Raw genomic sequence first — 21,795 nt, 5'->3', positions numbered from 1 at the left:
ATAGATAGATAGATAGGTAGGTAGGTAGATAGATAGATAGATAGATAGATAGATAGATAGATAGGTAGGTAGATAGATAGATAGATAGATAATGGTGTGTGCATAGAAACGTTCTGGACGTTACAGAAGAAATCAGTGTCAGCGGTGATTAACTGGACGGTGGGACTAGATAGGTCAGTAGTAGGTGGAGGGTAACAAAGGGAGAGAATTATTTTTTTCCATTTTACACACCTTGTAGTTTAATTTTTTATCATGTGCTCTTATTTATTTTATAGAAGTAAAAATTTATTTTTATAAATTTGTATAAAGGGGAGGAGGGTGGAATATAAAGAGAGACAGGAAGGGAGAGAGAGAGTGAAAGAGAGAGAGAGAAGAGAACAGTAGTTAGAACAAAACTAAAGGGCAAACTTATTAAAAAATGATGTGCCTAAGAAAGTAACAGCAGTAGGCAGAATTATGAAAAAAAATAAGTTGGATATGCAAAATGAATCATTTTCTACCTTCAGCTATTTATAATATAGCTGCCAGTTTTTTCAGCCAAGATTCATGCCTGGGTCTCTTAAAACTAAATTTTCACTAGTGAGTGTGTTTTGGTGCTAATTCTGGTAGAGCAGACTGGCTACTCTATCCCTCTGTACTTCCTTTTAAATTACAAAATTGATTAGTATCATAGATTTTGATGAGTTAAATTTAGGTTTTGTTTTTATCAACATCAACTGATCTTCATGCTCCCACTGTCGCTTCTCTGAAAGCAAGAAGCTTATTCATAAAGAGCAAACAAACATCACAGAGATATTTGACCATGTACATCATATGATTTCAAGTAGCTTCTTTCATCATATCTTCAAATCATTAGATTTGCTTTTATAGATCTTCATGCATTAGATGTGCTTTTCTTTCAAGCCTTAGTTTTTTAATTTTTTTATTATTTTGTTAAGATTTTATTGATCTATTTGACAGAGAGAGAGAGCACAAGCAGGGAGAGCCGCAGAGGGAGAGGGAGAAGCAGGCTCCCCGCTGAGCAGGGAGCCCGATGCGGGGCTCAATTCCAGGACCCTGGGACCACGACCCGAGCTGAAGGCAGTCGCTCAACCGACTGAGCCACCCACGCTCCCCAAGCCGTAGTTTTTTTAAATGGAAATGTACCACTTAGCAGAATTGGTGTGAGAAAAAAATCATGATGTAGAGGACATGGGAGCCAACATTTATCGTGTGCCCAGGCTGCGAGGAGCTTTACGCGGATTATCTCATCCAGTCCTTCCATCAACTGTGAAGGGTATGTGGTAATAGTTCTGGTTTATTATTGAGGAACCTGAACCTCAGAGTGGTTAACAAATTCTGTCAGTAATTCATTCACTAAACAAATATTCCCTGAAAGCCTGCTATGTTGTAGGTTCTGTGCTCGGTCCAGAGTATGCAGGGAGAGAGAGCATAGTTGTGGTCCCTGCCCTGACTAGCCTATAGTGGAGCCGAGGAGAAAGGCATTGAGCCAGCACACACTCACATACGGACATAACCACACATTACCTGGGCACACCGATAGCAAAGACATGATGCCAGGAGAGGGGGTAACAGGAGACTCCCATAAACTGGGGGTTCAGGGAGGGCCATTCTGAAGAGGCCATATGTAAGCGCAGGTGAGCAGATGTTGGCAAGACCAGTGGTGGGAAGGGCTTTCCAGAGAGCAGGAAGATGCAGGAGGCCCTGAAGGGGAAAGCTCAACATGCTGGAGCAGCTGAAAGGGGCCAATGTGGTTGGGAAATCGAAATGTGGGAACTGAGGCTGGAAGGGCAGGCGGGGGCTGGGTTGGGTGATGCTTTGCAGGTCTCCTTAGCACCAGCGGAGGTTTGCAGAACTAGGATGAGGTACCACACTTGCCTGGATCTTAAAGATTGTATCCCCCCAACTCTTTCAGGCCCCCACTCTCATACCCCCTCAGACACATGGCACTGTACTGTTCTCTTACAGTTTTCCAGAATGGCTAGAGCACTACCCCCATTATTGACACTTCCTGGTGTTCCTGCTAGGAGACTTGGGGCCTAATCTGTTATTTGAGGATATAGAAGGGAATTAGGAAGTGTGGGGCCTGGGTGAGGCCCCTGCAAACACACTCTGCAGGGGAAACAGAGTTCAGATTATCTAAAGTGGAAAGGTGATAGAAACCAGGAGCCACTCAAAGGATTCAAGGCATACAACATTGCACACCGATCAGAAGCTTCCAAGATTCCCAGATATGTGCAGTAGGGATATATTGGATTGGATTGGCAAGGATGCTCCAAGGTTGTGTATGGTAGCTTGAAGCAGAAATCACAGAAATGATGAAAATGAAGGGGGATGAAGAAAGTAAGTGCAAAAATGTGTGTGGGGGAGGAAAAGCTGCAGGAGTTGGGAATGAATCAATGTAGACAGTCTCCAAAAGTCAAGAATAGTGGAAGCTGAGAAGTAGCCTACTCCAGGCTATTGAGCTCCATCAGGGTGCAAAACAGATAAAAGTCACTGTCCTTGTGTAGTTTCCATTCTAGTGACCAACGTGCATGCATATGGCAAAAGCTGGGATACTGTATGCCCCCTAGGGGTCACAGGGTAGTTAGAATTGAAGTTAAGGAGATAAGATAGGTGAGTTATGTATGGATGCTTCTAGAAAAACTTGCTCAGAAACTAACCAGAGAAATGCATAGTGCCTATGCTCCCGTGGTTTCAGGTTTTGAGAGATAAAGCCAGAAACTAAGGAAATGTCTCTAAAGTGGGACGTTCCGATATCTACTTGGGCCAGAAAGTCTTCCTACTCCCCTTACTTAGTCCATTGGGCTACTATTATGAAACCGTGTGGCTTCTAAACAACAGAAATTTATTTCTCACAGTTCTGGAGGCTGAAAGTTTGAGGTCAGGGTGCCAGTCTGGCACTTCTCACTGTGTCCTCACTCGGGGGGGCGGGGCAGGGGAGCTCTATGGGATCCCTTATAAGACCCCATTTGTGAGGGCTCCACCCTCATGACTTAAGAACCCCCCCAAAGTCCCCACCATCACATTCAGTGTTAGGATTTCAACTTACAAATTTGGGGGGATACATCCAGACCATAGCACCCCCTGAATCATGACTCACCATCTCGTCTCCCTCCTGCCCTGCTACTACCCCTTGGGCAGTATTGTAGAGCCAGAAAGCAGAAACAAAATGGTGGTGCTTTGTTCTAATGGGATGATAGTCATGGGCTCTTTCTGTGAAATGATCCTTTATTTTAGGTTTTGAAGTGATCAATGCATCCTAATTTTGTATGATCAAGTGCTTAAATAGCACTTTCTTAGAATTTGCATGTTTCCGTGATATGTATTACTGACAGTCCTGTTAGTTTCATAAGTGCTGGGCTTGATCGTTCTAATTCAGAATAACTATATTAATATCCATCACCCTTAAAGATTGATATGGTTAAATAAAATGTCAATCAACTTTTTTTTCTATACACAAGGAGGCAGAAGCTATTTGTTTCAAGGTGCATAGTCACATTTATACATTAGATGGACTGTAGCAGATGCAGGCTTAGTGAAAAGAGAACTGTGAGGATTGCCTATTATACAATTCCAGCTCTAGAGCAAATTAGTGTATAACTCAATTAAGTAGCATTGACCTACTGTGTGTGTGTGTCTTAGCATTGACCAACTGTGTGTGTGTGTCTTAACATTGACCAACTGTGTGTGTGTCTTAGCATTGACCTACTGTGTGTGTGTCTTAGCATTGACCTACTGTGTGTGTGTGTCTTAGCATTGACCTATTGTGTGTGTGTGTGTGTGTGTGTGTTGCTTTCAATTTGAGTTTTCCTAAGAGAAGCTCATGGCTAATTTAATTACTTGAATATGCAGAGTACGTACTCACTGAAATCATAATCATTCCAGGGAACCCCCAGAAGTCTCCAAACTTTTTAGTCATATTAAAAGTATAGATGTGTTGAGTGTGCTTCAGCAAGAAATCTGAGCCTTTAATATCGTTCCCTGTAGGTCGTTGGAGATTGTTTCACCTCTAGGAATAAAGTACCTTTACCTCCTACTTCATATCCCCCTCTCTCACCTCTCCTCCAGGTTCAGGCCTGCCTCCCCCTTAAGTTCCCAATGCCTTCCTTGTTTTCCCATCAAAACCATTCTCCAGGCAGCAGCCAAAATGATCTTTTAAAAATACTTATCTGGGAGCGCCTGGGTGGCTCAGTTGTTTAAGTGACTGCCTTCGGCTCAGGTCATGATCCTGGAGTCCTGGGATCGAGTCCCACATCGCATTGGGCTCCCTGCTCAGTCTGCTTCTCCCTCTGACACTCCCCTCTCTCATACTCTCTCTCTCTCTCATTCTCTCTCTCTCAAATAAATAAATAAAATCTTTAAAAAAAATACTTATCTCTTCTTGTCACTTCTCTACTTACACTTCTCTCTGTTGCACGAGGGTGATGTTCAGAATCCTCACTGTGACCCGCAAGGCCTTACCTGTCCAGCCCTTGCACCACTTGGCCTCATTGCCTTCCCCTCCCCCCAGCACCCTTGTCCTGATTCCCCTGCCAGACTGGCCTCATCTCTAACATTAGCACCTGTTCCCCCTCGACCTGGAAGGCTGTTCTCCTTGCCCCCTGCCCTGTACCCCCAAGGCTCCCCAGCCTCAGATTCCCTGCCTTGCCCTGACTTTCGAATCTGAATTTGCCCCACCCTCCACCACCTGCCCCGTAGGAGAGAGAATTTCAAATAGGTGCTGTTTGCTTACCTGCAGGGTCATCTTGCTTGGGCTTTAGCCTAGAGCTCTTAAAGAACTCAGGGTTGGAAAACTTCCTTGATTAGAGCTGTTGTTGTGATTATCATGCTCCAAACTACTGCTCCTGGCAGGTTAGTCATGAATTACAAATGGCCAGGAGTTGGCAAGCAGAATTTTGCCTCTATTTAGAAATATCTATCTTAGGACCAAAGGATATAATTAAATATCATTGAAGACGCAGCAATGGAAGTTCTTTGAGCCCTATTATGAGGATGCTATAGAAATCGAGAAACAAGGAAACAGAATAACTTGGCATAAGAGGTAAACTCAAGCCAGCCAGGGATCTGCTGTGAGAGAAGCGGTACATATGGCTTTAAAAGGGTAAACAGAAGAATTCTGCTTGAAGGTTTCCATTTACAACTGCTTTACTTTTCCCCTTCTTTCCTACTCTTCTTCACATGGTTGAGAATTCTCTGGCTCTCAGATTTTGGAGCAATGTGCCATGTCCATTTTCACATTACACGTTACACGTCATACAGAAGTTACAAAAAAACTCTTGCCAAGAAACAGGAAAAAAAGGGGGGGGCCTAAACATTAGATCCCTACTCTAAGCTCTTCTCCCAAATAATCCTAATACTTTCAGAGAAAGTACAGATGACCTGTTTGCCATTCCATTTTATGAACTCGGCTTTAATAAGTTGGGAGAAGCTAGTGCAGGTATAATGAGTGGGACATTATGACATGGTATCGCCTCAGACCCCAGAGCAGCTGTCTTCTATTCTGCCCTAATCCTGGCCACTCCCTGCCATGAGCTCTCATTAATGCATCCCTGTTCTGAGCATATCCCCTCACCTCGGGTGTTCACAGCAATGCCTACCCATCATCCTTGTGGCTTCCTGTTTTTAATGCTTTTCTAGCACTCATATCCCAGCCTAAGGATGCTACTTATGCTTTCCTTGCAACCTGATGATCTCCTAGGTAAGACAGGTGGGGAGCAGAGGGGCTGTTGCTGGGAAGGGCTGTGCCCAAAGCTCACGGCTGGGCCTGGCTACTTCTGGCCAGGCAGGAATGTGGTAGTGACAGTCATATTCTGCCCTGGCTCCCCCGTGGAGGCTCCCGCTTGCAGCCTGGAGAGGTCTTGGCAGCAGGCAGTAGCTTGAAGAACACTCAGAAAAAGCCTCACTGTGTGTCCGGAAGACCTTCACCTCCAGGGTAGGGAATCTTGCTCCACCAGGACCCCATTTTCTTTTGGCATACAGGGTCCAGCTAGGGTACAAGCTGCCAGCCTTCCTTTATCTCTGTTAGTCCTGCTTTGTAAACCGAGACTGGCCTTTCAGAAGGGGACCTCTCTCTGGTATGCCTCCTCCCCCAGCAGATGCCACCCAGCTTTAGTATTCCGGCTCCTGGACTACAGCTGGGTCATATGGAGCCTTTGTGCAAATTAGAGAAAAGCAGCCCTAGCTCTGGGTGGGAGCAGCCCCACGCTGGGGCTCAAGGCCTGTGGCGCAGAGCTGGATTTACCCCCGGCACCCTTCCCACCAGATGGTTGCTCTGCCAACCTCCCAGCCAGCCTTCTTCAGTGTGGGGGCCATGAGTCAGCTGAGAGACACACCAGGTTTTAACCTTCCTGGAGTCTGTCATGTTTGTCTCTTCTTCCACAATATTAGCGTAGCCAGTAGTACATCTCCACCTGGATTTAGGGACAGGCATTTGGCCTCATGAGTCCAAGCATGCCGTCCCTCCCCTCCACTGCATCCCACACCCCTCATACTGCTTTCCCTCTTCCCTCTGTTCTGAGCCACAGACACTGACTTGGCTTCATCAGCTGGCCCATTGTAATTCACAGATTCATTTTTAAAAATATGTTCTTTGAATATTTTGCAGTTCTGGTGGCTGAAAGGCTTTACTTACTGTTGTGAAATTATTTTTGAGCTTACTGTCTTGTGTCCTTCCTTTCTCGTTGGACAGTTTTACCTTGCGGATATAAAAACAGGCAGTATACTATAAAATTATTTAAGAAAGTCTATTACTTAAATTCCTATTTCTCCACAGCCTCATTTAACAGACAGGTCAATAGATGTATTATGGGTCTTTACATTGTGTAGGCCTTTACATAGCTCAGGAATTGTCATGCAGAGAATGTTCTTTCCTACAGCTGAAGGCTATCTTCTTGGGAAACTCATCAAATGTAGTGTGATTATCTTGATTAATCCTTGGTTGTTTATTATTATTATCAGCAACTATTTATTAAGTGCCTAATACATGCAGGGCACTTTTATAGATTTTATTTCTCATCTTCCCAGTGGTTCTGAAAGATGGGACCCTTTTCCAGGAAACTGAGGTGACCAACTTACTCAAGTTCACATAGGTAGCAAATGGTAAGATCAGAATTGAGACCCTGTTCTTGTGAGGTTTGGATCTCTGCATGCTTTTCATAACATCAGAAGTTCTTGGTTTTTTTTCCACTGAAGTTCTCCGAATGCAGAGGAAATCAATACATCCTGCCCGGGGTCTAGACCCTTTGTAGCTAGAAGTAGCCAGCAGCAAGCTCAAAATTTCTTTGAAGTCTCATGCTTTAATCTTTAAAATTTATGCAAATTTAGCTTTCTACTCCGTAATATGAAAGTATAAAAGTAATCCTTTAACTACTTGACATAGAATAAAATTTAAGCTCCAAGAAGAGCTTCTATTAACCCCTCTCGCATCCCCTTCTGCCCTGCTGCGTGCCACTCCAGGGATCTGCACACCTCAGTTGGAGAAGGTCAGCATTGCACTGTGGTACGTCTCCATTAAATTCTCCATGCCAGTTTTGTTGAGAAACCTTTCAGGTAGAGCAACCTGTCACCTGGCCAAATCTCAACCATAGAAGTCTTTCTAACAGAGAGTAGAATCCTTATTCCTTCGTAGACAAATCCTAAATTGGTCTGTGTTGATTCTTTACAGAGATCTTTGAGTGACATCTGTCTGGCTAGAAGTTCAGGGATTAGTCTTGTGATTTGTAAATTTTTATTTTTTAGAAGCAAAAGTCATCTTTCAGATGAAATTGCTCTTGGAACTCTAATTTATAAAACAGTTAAAAGGGAAGACACTCTTGTTGCCACAGGGGTGGAGGTTCTGCGTGCATGGTGCCCTTGCCTGAGGGTCCACCACGCAGCCCAGAGTTCTCCCCAAGGAGCCCTGGACCTCATTCAGAGCACCCATTTTATGGATGAGGAGACTGAAGTCAGAGAGCTCAGAAGACTTGTCTGAGTTGACCCAGCTGACTAGTGACAAAGCCAGGAGTAGATTCTAAGAACGAAGCCTACCAAATTCTTCGAAGACCCCTGAAGGCCCTTGTGGTTTTCTTGTCATGTGAACTGATTTCCTAACTGCTGTCAGAGGTCGTGAAGTGTTAGGGAGTATGAATGGTGCAGAGTCCTCCTGCCAGGGGCCCGCTACAGTGAGGATAAGTGTCTGTGGCAGCTAAAGGCACAGCTCTTTCCCAGGTGCATATGGTGATTTAAAAATGATTAGTGAAGCCGTTTAAACTATTGATGCGTTAGGATGCGTTGGGATCCAGGGAAAGCCTTTGTGGGGAGAGGTCCACCAGGGCCCCAGTCAGACCACTGCACACCTGGCAACCAAGGTGTGGGAGGCATGTGGGAGTGACACCACGTAACCACCATGAAAATATGCCGGCTTGCCTCTGCACAACTGCGGGCTCAGATGAAAGCTGGCCTTGTGCTGACTTTCATACGGGAGCCTTGGCGCATTCCCTTTAGTTTTGTTCTGTTCTCAGAAAGCTTGGAGTGGCTTTTAAACTTCGATGAAGATATGAACCGCTCCACAGTCTAGGTTTACTAATACAGTCGTCTCTCATTTTTCAGTTCATCACTGTAGCAGCAATAAACTCTATTACAAGGCAGCCCAGTATCTAATCCTACAGTTCCCCTACTCTGGAGGACTTTATGGTCGAAGGGAATTACTCCCACCTCCACAGGTTTAAGAGAGAAGGGCTGTCTGTTCACTCCACTGCCACCATCATCCCGTGCTGCCAGCCGTCCACACTCTGATGATTGATACTGAATGCCACTGCGAGCCAGCGCCACCGGTTCAGCCCCAGGCCAGGCAGCCACAGTGGGTGATGAACAGGGACAACTAAGTCTCTCTCCCACGTGATCCTCAGCCACCTAGATCTCTTTCCCAGAGGCAGTCTTTGTTACAACATTCTTGTGTATGTGTCCAGAGATAGTCTATGCATTTACAAATCTTTATGAATATTCACATACACACATCTATTCTTTTATCCCCACAAAATGGTAGCATACTCTACATACAGGGCTGTGGTTTGCCTTTTTTTAATTTCACAGTATATTGTGGAGCTAGTTCTATGTCAGCCGGTAGTGCTGCTTCATTCATGGCTGCATAATATTCCAATATCATCTCTTCATCAGGAAGTAGCCTGGGTGCCATCTACTTGTGGACATTTGAGTTATTTCCTATTTGATGTTGCTGTTGTTTTGTTTGCTGTTACAGACAGATACGCCTGTTTGCATGTGTATTCGGGTATTTCAGGAGCTCTAAGGGAGGTTCTTTGCTCAGTGGAAGGGAAGAGACATTTAATGTGAGGGATACTTGCAAATTACCTTCCACCGAGGTTGTCTGATTTTACAGAAGCAACGTATGAGATAACCAGTTGTGTGTTAGTAAATTTTTTGAAACTTTTGCCAATCTGACAAGTGAGAAGTGACATTGCACTATAGTCTTAATGTGCCTTTTTTTTAAAAGATTCCATTTATTTGTGCCTTTCTGTCATAAGTGAGCTTCTGCATCTTTTCATATGATATATTCTTTTATAGATTGTTTTTTAACTGGTGTTTGGAAGATGAGATGCTGCCCAAAGATCAAGCAGTATGCAAGTTATTTAGGAATCCCAATTTTCTGATATAGGTTTTATTTCAATTAGTTGTTTTTATCCTAACTAATATAGGGTTCTCTGTATGGTGCTACGTAAGAGATCAATTTTCCTGTTTTAGTGAATGTTTTCTAAAAAATGTCCCATCGATTTTAAAAGGTTGACTTTTTACTTATAGGTGTTAAAATTTTTTGAAAGATTTATTCATTCATTCATTCATTCATTTATTCTAGAGAGCCAGAGAGAGAGAGATGTGTGCATGTGTGCACATGGTGGGGGAGGGGCAGAGGGAGAGAGAGAATCTCAAGCAGACTCCCTGCTGAGCGCAGAGCCCAACACAGGGCTCAATCCCACAACCCCGAGATCATGACCTAAGCTGAAATCAAGGGTCAGATGCTTAACCAACTGAGCTACCCAGGCACCACCCCTATTTATAGGTGTTAAAATTTCTGTTTTTGCAATCTCTCCTATACCCAAAGTTATTCTGCTGAAACCAATGTTGTCTTATTAAATAAAGTACTTTATAAAATTAAAGTATTTAATTAAATTCAGCAATGACATTTATGAAACAGAAATTTGAACATCAAATGGACATTATGGAAATGTTACATTTCTTAGTTGTGATAGTGGTATTGTGGTTTTGTTTGGGGAAAAAAAAAGAGTCCATGTCTTTTAGAGATCACTACTGAAATATTTATGGATCAAATAATATGATATCTGGGATTTGCTTCAAAATAATTCCAGAAAGAGCAGGTGGAAAGGAGTGTAGAGGGAACAACATTGGTCATGAGTTCATAATTTTTGAGGCTGGACGTTAGGTATGTGTTATTCTGTTTTTATACATGTTTGACATTCTCCATAAAAATTCTAAAATTCAACAGATAAATATTAAGTTCATCTTATGTGCAAGGCTTGGTGCTCTCTGGGGCAGAGACACTTCACAAGTGCATAAGGCCTGTCTGCTTGTTCTCTGCAATGAGCCCAGTGCCTAGGACGTTGCCTGCACATAGTAGGTGTTCAGTACACACATGCCCTAAAACCTGGCCCGCCTCCTGCTTGCCCAAGGGCTGCTCTATTTTCTGTTCCCAGAGCACAGCCCTGATGCTGTACTCCATGAACGAGCAACAAACCCAGTGCTATGGGGCTAAAGGAAGGCGAAGGCCCATTCATTTAGAGTCAGGAAGGTGCTTCTGTGGAGCTCATGGGAACTGGCATTGGGGTGCCTGAGACAAAGAACATCCGCCCCATCTGAAACATTTCCAAGCAAAGCAAAATTGCTCCTTTAATTTAACGTAGGTTATTTCGTTTAAGAGCCTGGTAAGGGGGCGCCTGGGTGGCTCAGTCGTTAGGCGCCTGCCTTCGGCTCAGGTCATGGTCCCGGCGTCCCGGGATCGAGCCCTACATCGGGCTCCCTGCTCCGCGGGAAGCCTGCTTCTCTCTCTCCCATTCCCCCTGCTTGTGTTTCCTCTCTCGCTGTGTCTCTCCCTGTCAAATGAATAAATAAAATCTTTAAAAAAAAAAAAAAAGAGCCTGGTAAGGAGTTGCTAACAGTAAGAAGAATAACTCAAAAGGCTGTAGGGGGTCACAAAACCGTCTCAGAACACATTCCAGTCCCCATCTGCTTTCTGTGAGCCTGTTTTGTTCAGAGTCCAGCATAACAGCATGCCCAGTAATGTGCTCAATCAGTGCTCTCTCGTGAGGAAGATGAGTAGATGGTGTCATAAGAAAGAAGAGAATCAGAACTGGGACACTGTCAAAGGAAATGTCAGGAATTCAGGGTGATAGATTAGTCCTGTGGGTAAGTTTGAGTGATTAGTTACCTCAGAGGCAGAGAAAATCATGATTTTTAATGTTTGCATGCAGGTGTTAGTATAGTTGCCTCAGAATGAGAAGAAAAAAAGGATTTAAAAAAAAAAAAAGCTAGTCACATCTTGACTAGAAGAAGGCTCTTTCGAGAAATCGTCAATGTTACATTACAAACACCATTCAAATCTACCAAATGGGCCAGATGTTTGCTCAAACACTGCATGTCTCCAGCTGCCCATTGCTACAGATGAAGGCTTTTCTGCTGACGTCTGTGTAACCCACAAGCACATTATAAAGTGTTGATTCTTTTGATGCCATTTAACATTTATGTGTCATCATAATTATAAACCATAAATATACATGACACCGTGCAATAAATAAAATTGCCTGGCTTTCATTCTAAGAGGGGAGGAGGCTGTATTTATTACCTGAGAAGACAGGATGTCTAATATCCATTTTGCATTCTTTGTAAACATCGCCCCTCTCTCAGTGGATGCTCTAGATGGCTTTATGCTCACCAAGCCTTATCCCTTCAAAACAGCACAGACTTTGGGGGCTAATAGATATTGCTGAGCCCAAGTTTTAAGGCAGGCCTGGACCAAAAATCAGGGGGATACAATTCAGAGGAATCCAAATAGTTCTAAATGAAGTCAAACCATTCTATTTGACAACAGACCAAAAGTTCTTTAGAGGTCACGTAACGGGCAGGTGTAAGTGTAAAAGGAAGTAGTTAAATGGAAGCGAATCAGCTTCTTTCAAACAGACATTTTTCAGAGAAGCATTTCTTTTTCCTTTGAAAGAAAGCTGATTCAGTGCCATTCACCTATTAAGAAGGCAGCACAATTATTTGTATCTGCATCTATAAAAACCAAGTGTCTCTGCCTTCCACAAAAACCTGAGCATGTGTTTGCCGGAGTGAAAAGCAGGGCAAGAGGTAGAGGGAGGGGGAAAGCCCACGCAGTTGGGTTCGTCAGTCACAAGTACCTAAATGAACTGGCCTGGCGTATTATCCCCTCCCTGGGCAGGGGCAAGGGGCCCTTCCAGTCTTATCCACGAAGACCCCTTCTAACACAGCATCTTTATTTCAGAGCACAGATCCCAGACAGCAAATTTCATGGCTTTGTAAATACTAGAGTCAGATGCTTCCTGACACCCAACGTTTCTGCTTTTTAGTGTGTAAATAAACGAGTGCTCCAAGTGAGTAAATCTCTATGCATTGAGTTTACAATCTTGTCTTTCAGAAATATCGACAGTACATGGCAGGACTTCTGGCTCCTCCTTATGGTGTTATGGAAACGGGCTCTAACAATGACAGTAAGTGAAAAATGTGAACATTTTGTATCTAAAAATTTGTCATGCAGTATGTGTTTTCGTGTGACAAAAAATATGTCCTACACCAGCTTGACAGAGTAAATCTCCAGACTCTTTCATGGATAAACAGACCTGCCAGCCCACACTTGAATTATTTTTAAAAATTGTTAACAGTATTATTTTGTGGTCCTAGCTGATATAGGGAGGGATGCTCTGGTATCAGTTGGAACTTCATACTTAAAATACTCTCTCAAAATCTCTTCATTTTATGGTGAAATCTAGTGTTTCTGTGCTCTTTTAAAATGGGATTTATGAATTGTATTTGTCTCAGTCACATCCAGACACCTGAGAGCCCCACCTCTTGCTCTTTTGATGCTATTGGTCAAGGAGGAAAGCAGCATGAGTCATTATTTATTCTTCGCAAATCATGGCCTCATCTAATTCCAGGCCTTTTATATGACCAGTCTCTCGCTGTGTTCGTAAAAAACAGGAAGTTTTTCTCTGTGATAATCTTTTCTCGTGGGTGCCCACTAGAGTCAAAGAAATCCTGCGTCCTGAGTCTGTCTGTCCGTTCACGGTGTCAGGAGCATCTTCTTATCACTCATGACTGGCTCTGGGAGTTGCTTGTTGCTGAGTCCCCTTATTCGGCTCTTGGACGTACATGGGGGGCAGGGTGCCCAGTGCTGAGGTTTTTGGAGCAGCTAGACAGCGTGATGAACTAACCAGGCAGTGCCTCCATGCCAGGGTCTTCTAAGCAAAGAGTCACCCTTCACATCCTCTCTCTAGCTCCTTCAGTTGCCACTCACTACCAGACTCGCCACTCCGAGGTGATCCTCCTCCCTGCAAGATCTTAAGTGAGCTTCCTCACATTCCCTGCCCTCCGCGTCATAGTTTCTGTGTAGCCTCAGCCCTGTTTCTCTGTTTCTCTTCTGTCCTTGGGGTGGAGGGATGGGGTGGGGAAGACAGGTCTTCCTTTCCTGCCCTCCCGTGTTCTTGATTTTTCTTTCCTGACTGATGTAGGAATGACCGGCTCACGAAGAGTCCTTGAGTTGAAATCCCAGCTGTGCTGTCTCCTATCTGTATGACCTCAGGCAAAGCACTTAATCTCTCTCTGCCTCGGTTTCCTCACAAGATTGTTGTGAAGATTAAATGAAGCAAAACAGGTCAAGTGTTTAGAGGGTGCCAGGCATAGAGTAAGCACCCCCGTGATGTTAGCTATCATTTCCTCACCCCTGGTCACTCTTAACCCCTCCAAGTCTGGCTTCTGCCCCATACCTCTTGACTCAAACCATCTCCAGTGACCAACCAACGCCAGCCTCCATCATTACCATTCCCCATCTCTCTGACTTTGAGTAAGACTTTCCATGTTCAGACTCCATTTTCCCTGAGTTTCCAGGCTCCACTGCATTATCCTGGTTTTCTGGTATCTCTCTGGCCACGTTCATTTGGTCTCTTCCACAGGTACCTCTTCCTCTCAGCCAGAAGCTTAGGTATTACCCAAGAGTCCACTCTTGGCTGCTTTTCTCCTTTGTTCTTTATACTTTCCCCATGACCATCATTTCTTACAGTGGATACGAACTTCCTGAACCAATACCTCTGTTTGATTCTTCCCATGATGGCTTAGCTTTTCAGAGGACTGCTGGTTCTCTTTCCACCTGGATGTTCTGCTGGTCTCTTAAACTCATAGTGTCAGCAACAGAACACATCTTGATTCCCACAAAACCCTGAAAGCCACATTTCCATTCCTATCTGCCCTGTTCTTCTCCCATACCAGCCTCTAAACCTCAACCATTTTATTATTTTTTAACATTTTATTTATTTATCTGTCAGAGAGAGAGTGGGGGAGGGAGAGGGAGAGAGGCAGGGAGAGAGCACAAGCAGGGGGAGCGGCAGGAGAGAGGGAGAAGCAGGCTCCCCGCTGAGCAGGGACCCCGATGCGGAGCTCTATCCCAGGACCCCAGGATCATCACCTGAGCCGGAGGCAGACACTTAACTGACTGAGCCACCCAGGCATCCATAAACCTTAACCATTTAGAGTCCTCCCTTCTGTCACCTCCATGCACTGAGGTTAATCACCCATCCGGTTCTTTGTTCCTTCCTTTGCAGAGTTCATGTTTTTTCCTTTCTGTTCCCTCTGCAGCCACTTGGCCAAGGACCTCATCACTCTTGACCTAAGGGCAAGAATGACTCAGCTGGCTCTGAGCCTTTAGGATCTCACCCTTGGTCCACCCTACACCTGACTTACACCCGACTTACACAGAACTTTTTAAATTTACTTTGTATTGTGAACAACTTCAAACATACAGAATGACATAGTTAACATCCATGTCTTCATCACTTTAATTACCATTAGTATTTTAATACTTAAATATGATTTGTTTATTAATAGCAATATGCACTTCCATATTTTAATTTTAATATTTGCCTTATTTCCTTCTTCTACTCACATACACACATTTCATCTCAAATACTTCGGCAGATAGTTTTGAAAATAAAGACTTTTCCATGTACCTAATAAACTGGTATGACTTGGGACGCCTGAGTGGCTCAGTTGGTTAAGCGTCTGCCTTCGGCTCAGGTCATGATCCCAGGGTCCTGGGATTGAGTCCCACATCGGGCTCCTTGCTCAGCAAGGAGCCTGCTTCTCCCTCTGCCTGCCTCTGTCTCTCTCTCTCTGATAAATAAATAAAATCTTAAAAACAAAACAAAACAAAACTGGTATGAATTTCCTTAATCATATCATCTACTAAGTCCATACTCAGATTTTCCCCACTGAATGTCTTTATAGCTCTTTGCTCAAACTGGACCTCAAGGATCATGCTCTTGCATCTGACTTTTATGTTTTAAGGGTCTTTTCATTTTGAACAGACCCTTCCCCCTGCCCTTTATCCTGGTCATATCACTCTGTTGCTCAAAACATCTTAATGATTGCCTATTGCCTGCCATAGAAGGTGAATTTCCAAGATTGCTAATGCCTTAGCCCAACTTTCAAGTTCCTATGTGGCCCCAAATTATCTTTTCAGTGTTATTTCTCTACGGACACCCTAATCTCCAGCCACTCAGATATGGTGATTTGCGCTGCCATGTATTTATCTTATCGAAACTCCTAGAAAGGAAGCTTCTGTTACACCCCTGTATCTCCTCATACAATCAACTCCAGTCTTTTCAAATGGTCATTGAACAAATGGATGGAATAATGAATGGATAGCTGGGATTCAAAGTTTCAGAGTGCTAATATTAGGCCACCTTTACTCCTGACAGATTTGGGAAGTGGCAAACATGCCCATTAATATTCTGTCACCCTGCTTCCTGCCTAGGCTTTTATGTACTGGTACTATTCCAGTGTGGGGGGCAGAGTTTAATTAGGGAATGTTTCCAGATAGTCTCTTCCATTCATACCCTTTCTGTGTATTACACTGCTGCCTATTAAAATGGGCACTCAATTCTTTTAAAGCCAATAGTAGACATCCTGTGTACCCCCTTATTAAACACATAATGTGCTGTTTACTCAGAATTTGGAAGTACTGTATTTTTATGTTGCAAACCACCTCAAACTGCTCTAGGGGTGAGCCGCACATACAAACCACCTGTTTGTATCTCTCAACCTCTCAATAGAAGGCCACTGGGGTCCACTGTACTGGAGGCATTAAACTCTGCTGGGGCTATGGGTCTTCCTGTCTGGCCACCCTGATCATGTCCGTCAGAGTCAACAACCCCAAAGGAAATACAGAGGACCAGGGCCTGCCTATAGCTCACGAAATGTTTGTAAATGAATGAACAAATGCATAAATGGATGAACGATGAACTTTTTCACAGAAAACTGGGACACCCCTGGAAACAGACACTGCCAGGCTCAGACCTGACTTCGGAGGCAGCAGGAATTTGCTTCGCCCCAAATGGAAGTTGTGTTCTGGTAGTTCTTACGTGGGACTTGAAGCTAGGTTCACAGCCCTGGAGCATGGTGAGGTGGTCTGAAATGGAAAAAAATACAGTATGTGTAACTTAAGATTTGACTTGTCTGTCCCTAATTCTGAGTGTTCTATGCCCAGCAGAGAGGAATTAGTTGTTTGTATGGTGTAAATGAATCAGGGATGGATTTTTACCTTTGGCAGTAAAGCATATGGTAGAAAAGCAAAATAAGCATGAGATTTTGTTATCTGGCACACAGCCCTGCTCCTGATTCATTGATTTATTTATGTTACAGATTTTGGTGGGTGCTGCTATTTTTCTAAGCAGCATTATGTAAGTTTTGATGGAGACACAAATCAGAAACACCAGAATTTTACTTTGTTTGATTCAGCAAAGGATTTCAGTTCCATTTTACAGATTCATCTTACAATTCATGCTCTCTATTTTTCTTCTTCTAGGGATTCCTGACAAGGAGAACGTGAGTAGCACTCTCTCTGCCTAGCCTCTAAAAACTGTCATAAGGTAAAAAAAAAAAAATAATCATGGTAACCCTACCAGCGAAGAGAGCTCTTCATCCACATTCAACAGAGCAATAAATATTTTTCTAATCTTATTCTGGCATCTTGGTCTGTCCCTTTGAAATATGAGGGGGAGAAGGTTGATTGCTCTGACATGGTCATCACATGTCCTTGATATTAACTAGTCTGCAGAAAGGTTATTCTAGGGGCAAACAGTACAATTGCTAAGGGTTTTTCTTTTTCCCATGATGTATGCAGGCAAGTGAGCAAATCATTGCTTTAATAACATACAAAATATTAGTTGTTTTCCCTTAGTGGAGTACAAAATATGAAATACAGGGTCAGTTGATTTTATAATTGTATCCAAGGTTCTTGAAAGTCAATGTTTCTCTTTGGAAGCTGAAAATAAGTAATTGCTCTAATTGTTTAGCACAGTCAGGTAAGAGAGTAGGTTTAGGACAAACTTTTCACCAAGAACCAGTGCCAAGTGCAGGTTCCAGGTCCCATTGCTTTGCTTGCAAATAATAAGAATATGAATTACATATTAACCAGAATCTCAATCTATTCAACAACCTGGAAGGGTTAATGGTGGAAGAGTATATAGTGATTAATTTGAAGCAGTGCTTGGTGACTCTCAGATGCCTCCCCTTTCATTATGTTCCTCGATTGCTGTACCAAAGTGGCAACATTCACAGAATCATTACAGAATATTCTCCTTTCCTTTCCCTGCTTTTGGTCCTATGTCTGTGGACAGAGATATCGTCTTCATTCAATTCAGATTATTTCTGTATCCCTTTCCAGAGATCTAACTCTAGCTTTCTTTGGGTCTTCTTTTTATAACGTTGGCTTCAAAGGCTGGTTGGGATTCTGGCCCGTTGTTACACCACCACAAATTTGGGTTCCAGACCCAGCAATGCCACTTTGAATGTCACATCAAAATTTCGCTTGGCTTGGCAGAGGATTTCAGTTCTTGGCTGTGGGCCTTCACAAGCTACTTGGCTTCTCGAAACATCCTTGCCTCATATTTAAATGTGGGTGTTAGTCGTGACCACCTTAAGAGGCCATTATGAATATTGAATGGAATAATCTGTGGAAACCATAGAGACTAGTCCAACAGAGCTCAGTAAATGTTAAGACTATTACTGTAATTATTATTTTGTCAAGACTTGTATCATTTTCTTGAGATCTTTCCTCCTCTGAAAAATGTCCTACCCTTTTATGAAGTAACTATCCTTTTGCCATTTATGGTTCTCATCAAAATACCTTTCTTCAATGAACCTTTCCATTGATCTTTTGCCATTAAAAAAATATCTTTGTGTGTTGAGCAAAGCTCTAGATAATCAGGTTCATGGAAAGCCAAAGCTTTAGAGTCTACAGTAACAGACTCATCCTGCCACGATTTTGGATACGGATGTCCCAAAGCACTCCAAAACAAATAATACACAGATCACTAGCCAAGTCAAGAGGATAAAAGAGCTTGGTGCTTCCTCATCAAGGAACCATCAGTGATGTGGAGGGCACACACAGAATGGCCAAGCCCTAGGAGGTCTAAAATGTTCTAAGCTTCAAAAGAAAGCTCTGTCTCTCTTAGGTCCCTCGTGACCTTTAGGTTGGACCTCCCTGCAGAGGGACAACATAAGCAGAGACCTACCAGCTGTCATCCTGTGGCTCACTTTGTGACAAAATAGGAATCTGAAGTTTACAGAAAGTTAGATATGTTGAGTTGTTATCAGCATGTTGCCCTGTAAGATTTGGGGGGGCAGCCTGTCTCCCCTATATTATTCATCGTGTATGTTCATTTCTATTTGTTTGGGTCATTCATTCTGTGTCAGATTCTCTAGCAAACAGAAAAGCACCCTTTTTCTCTATCAGCAAATAGAGTGGATATAATGTCACCATGTGCTATTAAGAAAGTTCTCCAATGCCATCAGTCAAAGTAAAGCAAATGAGATGAAAGACATTCGTGAATAGAGTTGAAGCTCTAGAAAGATAAAAAGAAGCCTAAGAGCCTTAAAATGGGTGTTAATTGGAATTTTTCCTTTAGAAGAGACAAGTTGTGTTATGATGATTTCTTTTATCCTTTACCTTCTTTAACTACACGCTGGGCAATCTTATATTCCCTTTATGTTTCTAAATAGCAATAATATGCCTGTGGACTGAAATAAAAGCACTTAGATATTGTTTCAGTGTCCAAACAGCTTCTTTGTGGAGAGAATATATTCTCCTCTCCAGCTCCTACTCTTGATTTCGTTAATCACCATGTTTAACTTTTAACCAAATATGCAGGCGTCAGTAAGTGGTGTTTTTAGCTGCCTTGCCAGCTCTCTTTTATTTCCAGATGCAGCCTCACCTTGCAAAAAAGGAACTTTCTTTTCATAAATTGCACTTTCATAGAAACAAATGGGCTGGCAGTTAACTTGCTACATTATTTTGTTTACTACTTACTGTAATTGATAGAGACATCATTTAACTTGATATGACACAGGAGACTGGAACCTATAAACTAATTGGTAAGGTATTAGAAAAATGACTATTGCACCAATAAAGCAAGTTTTGATAGGGTTATGATTGGGGCTGTTGGTTGTACAAATAAATTATTCTCTTTGATCTTTTCAAGTTATATTTTTTCCATCTTCTGTATATGCCCTATTGGATGACCATGTTTAACACAGAAGCTAAAAATCACAATTACAAGAAAGCTTCATAGTTGAATGTTACAGTTGCCCTTTGGAGGAATGAGCTTGTCTATAATTTTCTACTACTTATATAGATTTTGTTCCTTGTTGTGCTCCATCCTTTTGACAGACGATTGCTACTGAAGTTATGTAGTTTTAGAAGTCTATCCTTTTCTTCCTCAGTGTAGAAGGGCCAGAAAATAGGCTTAGGAAGATATTACAAAATAATCCCATTTCCTTATTTATAAACATCTAGTTTCCAAAAGGATCATTTTTTTTAAGGCAGTTATAGTATTGACAGTGTAATTAGGTCCCTACTAAGTGTGGAAGAGTACTTTCCCAATATAAAACACTAATTAATGCAGTAATTCAATCAGTTATGGAAACAGCCCAAGCGTTCATGGACTGATAAATGCATAAAGAAGATGTGGTGTGTGTACACACACACACACACACACACACACACACACACACACACACACACACTGGAATATTACTCAGCCATAAAAGGGACTGAAATCTTGCCAGTTGCAACATGGATGGAGCTAGAGTATAATGCTAAGTGAGATTAAGCCAGAGAAAGACAAAAAACATACGATTTCACTCATACGTGGAATTTAAGAAACAAAAGAAATAAAGGGAAAAAGAGAGAGAGAGAGAAAGCAAAAAAACAGATTCAGAGAGAAAAACTAATGGTTACCAGAGAGGCAGTGGGTGGGGGGTGGGTCAAAGAGGCTACGGGGACTAAGGAGCGCACTTGCTGTGATGAGCACTGGGTATTGTAGGGAAGTATTGAATCACTATATTGTACACCTGAAACTAATATTACACTGCATGTTAACTAACTGGAATTTAATAAAAACTTACAATCAATTCAGAGCTCAAAGGTTTCCTAAGCACTAGAAGAACTGGATGCTCCCAATTAGTAAGAGCAAGCTTGGGAATCTTATAAAACTATTTGGTAGGTCTTATTTTAAGAAGATGACTTAAATCAGCAGTTTGTCAAACTTTTAAAAATCATGGGTCATTTATATAAAGACTAATTTTTAGAAATTATTATAAAGACAGAGATTTTAAATGGCAAATGGGGAGGAAATAATTTACACAGCTTGAAAATTCTCATTAAGGAAAGGACAATAGAAAAAGAAGAAAATAACTATCAGGGTCAAAAGGTTAGGAATGTTAGGCATTTTTAGGAAATATAATAACATTTATTGCTGCTCTTTTTCAAGATTAAAGAAAACAAATTGAAATATTTCCCACCTATTAAATAACAACATCTTATTTTACTATTATACATTGGCTATGATTCTGGGCCAGAGGAAGGAAACGGAAATTGTGTGTCCTCAAACAAACTTAAAATATAAAAATACTTAGATAAACCCACAAAAACCCCATAAAACCTTTTAACTCCAGCTTTAGAACACCTGCTGAATTCAAACCAACAGTTTCTGTGAAACAGTTCTTAAAATCCTGCTTTTAAAACATGACTGATACACGTCCAGAGCTTATCAAGACGTGTTGGCCAGAGTTCACAGGCTTAGCCCTGGCAGCCGATCCCGTGTGTTGTAGGTTAAGGATGGCTAGCTAGCCCTGTCACCGCGATGCAACAGCTCATACGAAGCCGGCCGAAGGCGCGAACCTCAACAGGCAAGGGCAAATCAACCCAATGTGAAGGACAGAAAATCCTAAGCCTGCTCATTTTGATTTTACAGGACACACTGCTTATCGCCCGGGTGAAGATTAGGTTTGGCAGTGTGGCTGGCTCCGTCCCTCCTGTTGGGTAGAGGGTCAACACTGGTTTCTTTAGCAGGCCTATGGGAGCACGTAGCTCAGTGAGCCAACACTTTGCCCCACCTCCTGGAGAACACCAGCGACTTAATGTCGAAGGTGCCAAGGACAGCTTCGGCTCGGTCTCTGAAGAAATGTTTGTTTTTGTGTTTGTGAGTTATGTATTTT

At 42.6% G+C, this 21,795-nt stretch overlaps 1 protein-coding gene across 11 annotated transcripts in view; it reads left to right on the top strand.

The window, feature by feature from the left end:
* Positions 1-21,795, top strand: part of RAPGEF4 (Rap guanine nucleotide exchange factor 4) — a 284,964-nt gene that overhangs the window by 149,493 nt on the left and 113,676 nt on the right. For 10 of the 11 annotated variants that reach the window (XM_081814166.1, XM_081814167.1, XM_081814162.1 and 7 more), the window contains 2 exons: positions 12,665-12,737; positions 17,102-17,121. In XM_081814166.1, the coding sequence (XP_081670292.1) occupies positions 12,665-12,737; positions 17,102-17,121 (93 nt within the window). The remainder of the gene's footprint in view (positions 1-12,664; positions 12,738-17,101; positions 17,122-21,795) is intronic. The other variant, XM_081814170.1, reaches the window with a different exon arrangement.

Source organism: Leptonychotes weddellii, chromosome 3 (genome assembly GCF_054177405.1).
Source record: "Leptonychotes weddellii isolate Sample4059 chromosome 3, ASM5417740v2, whole genome shotgun sequence".
NCBI lineage: Eukaryota > Metazoa > Chordata > Mammalia > Carnivora > Phocidae > Leptonychotes > Leptonychotes weddellii.
This window is presented reverse-complemented; position numbering and strand designations above follow the sequence as displayed.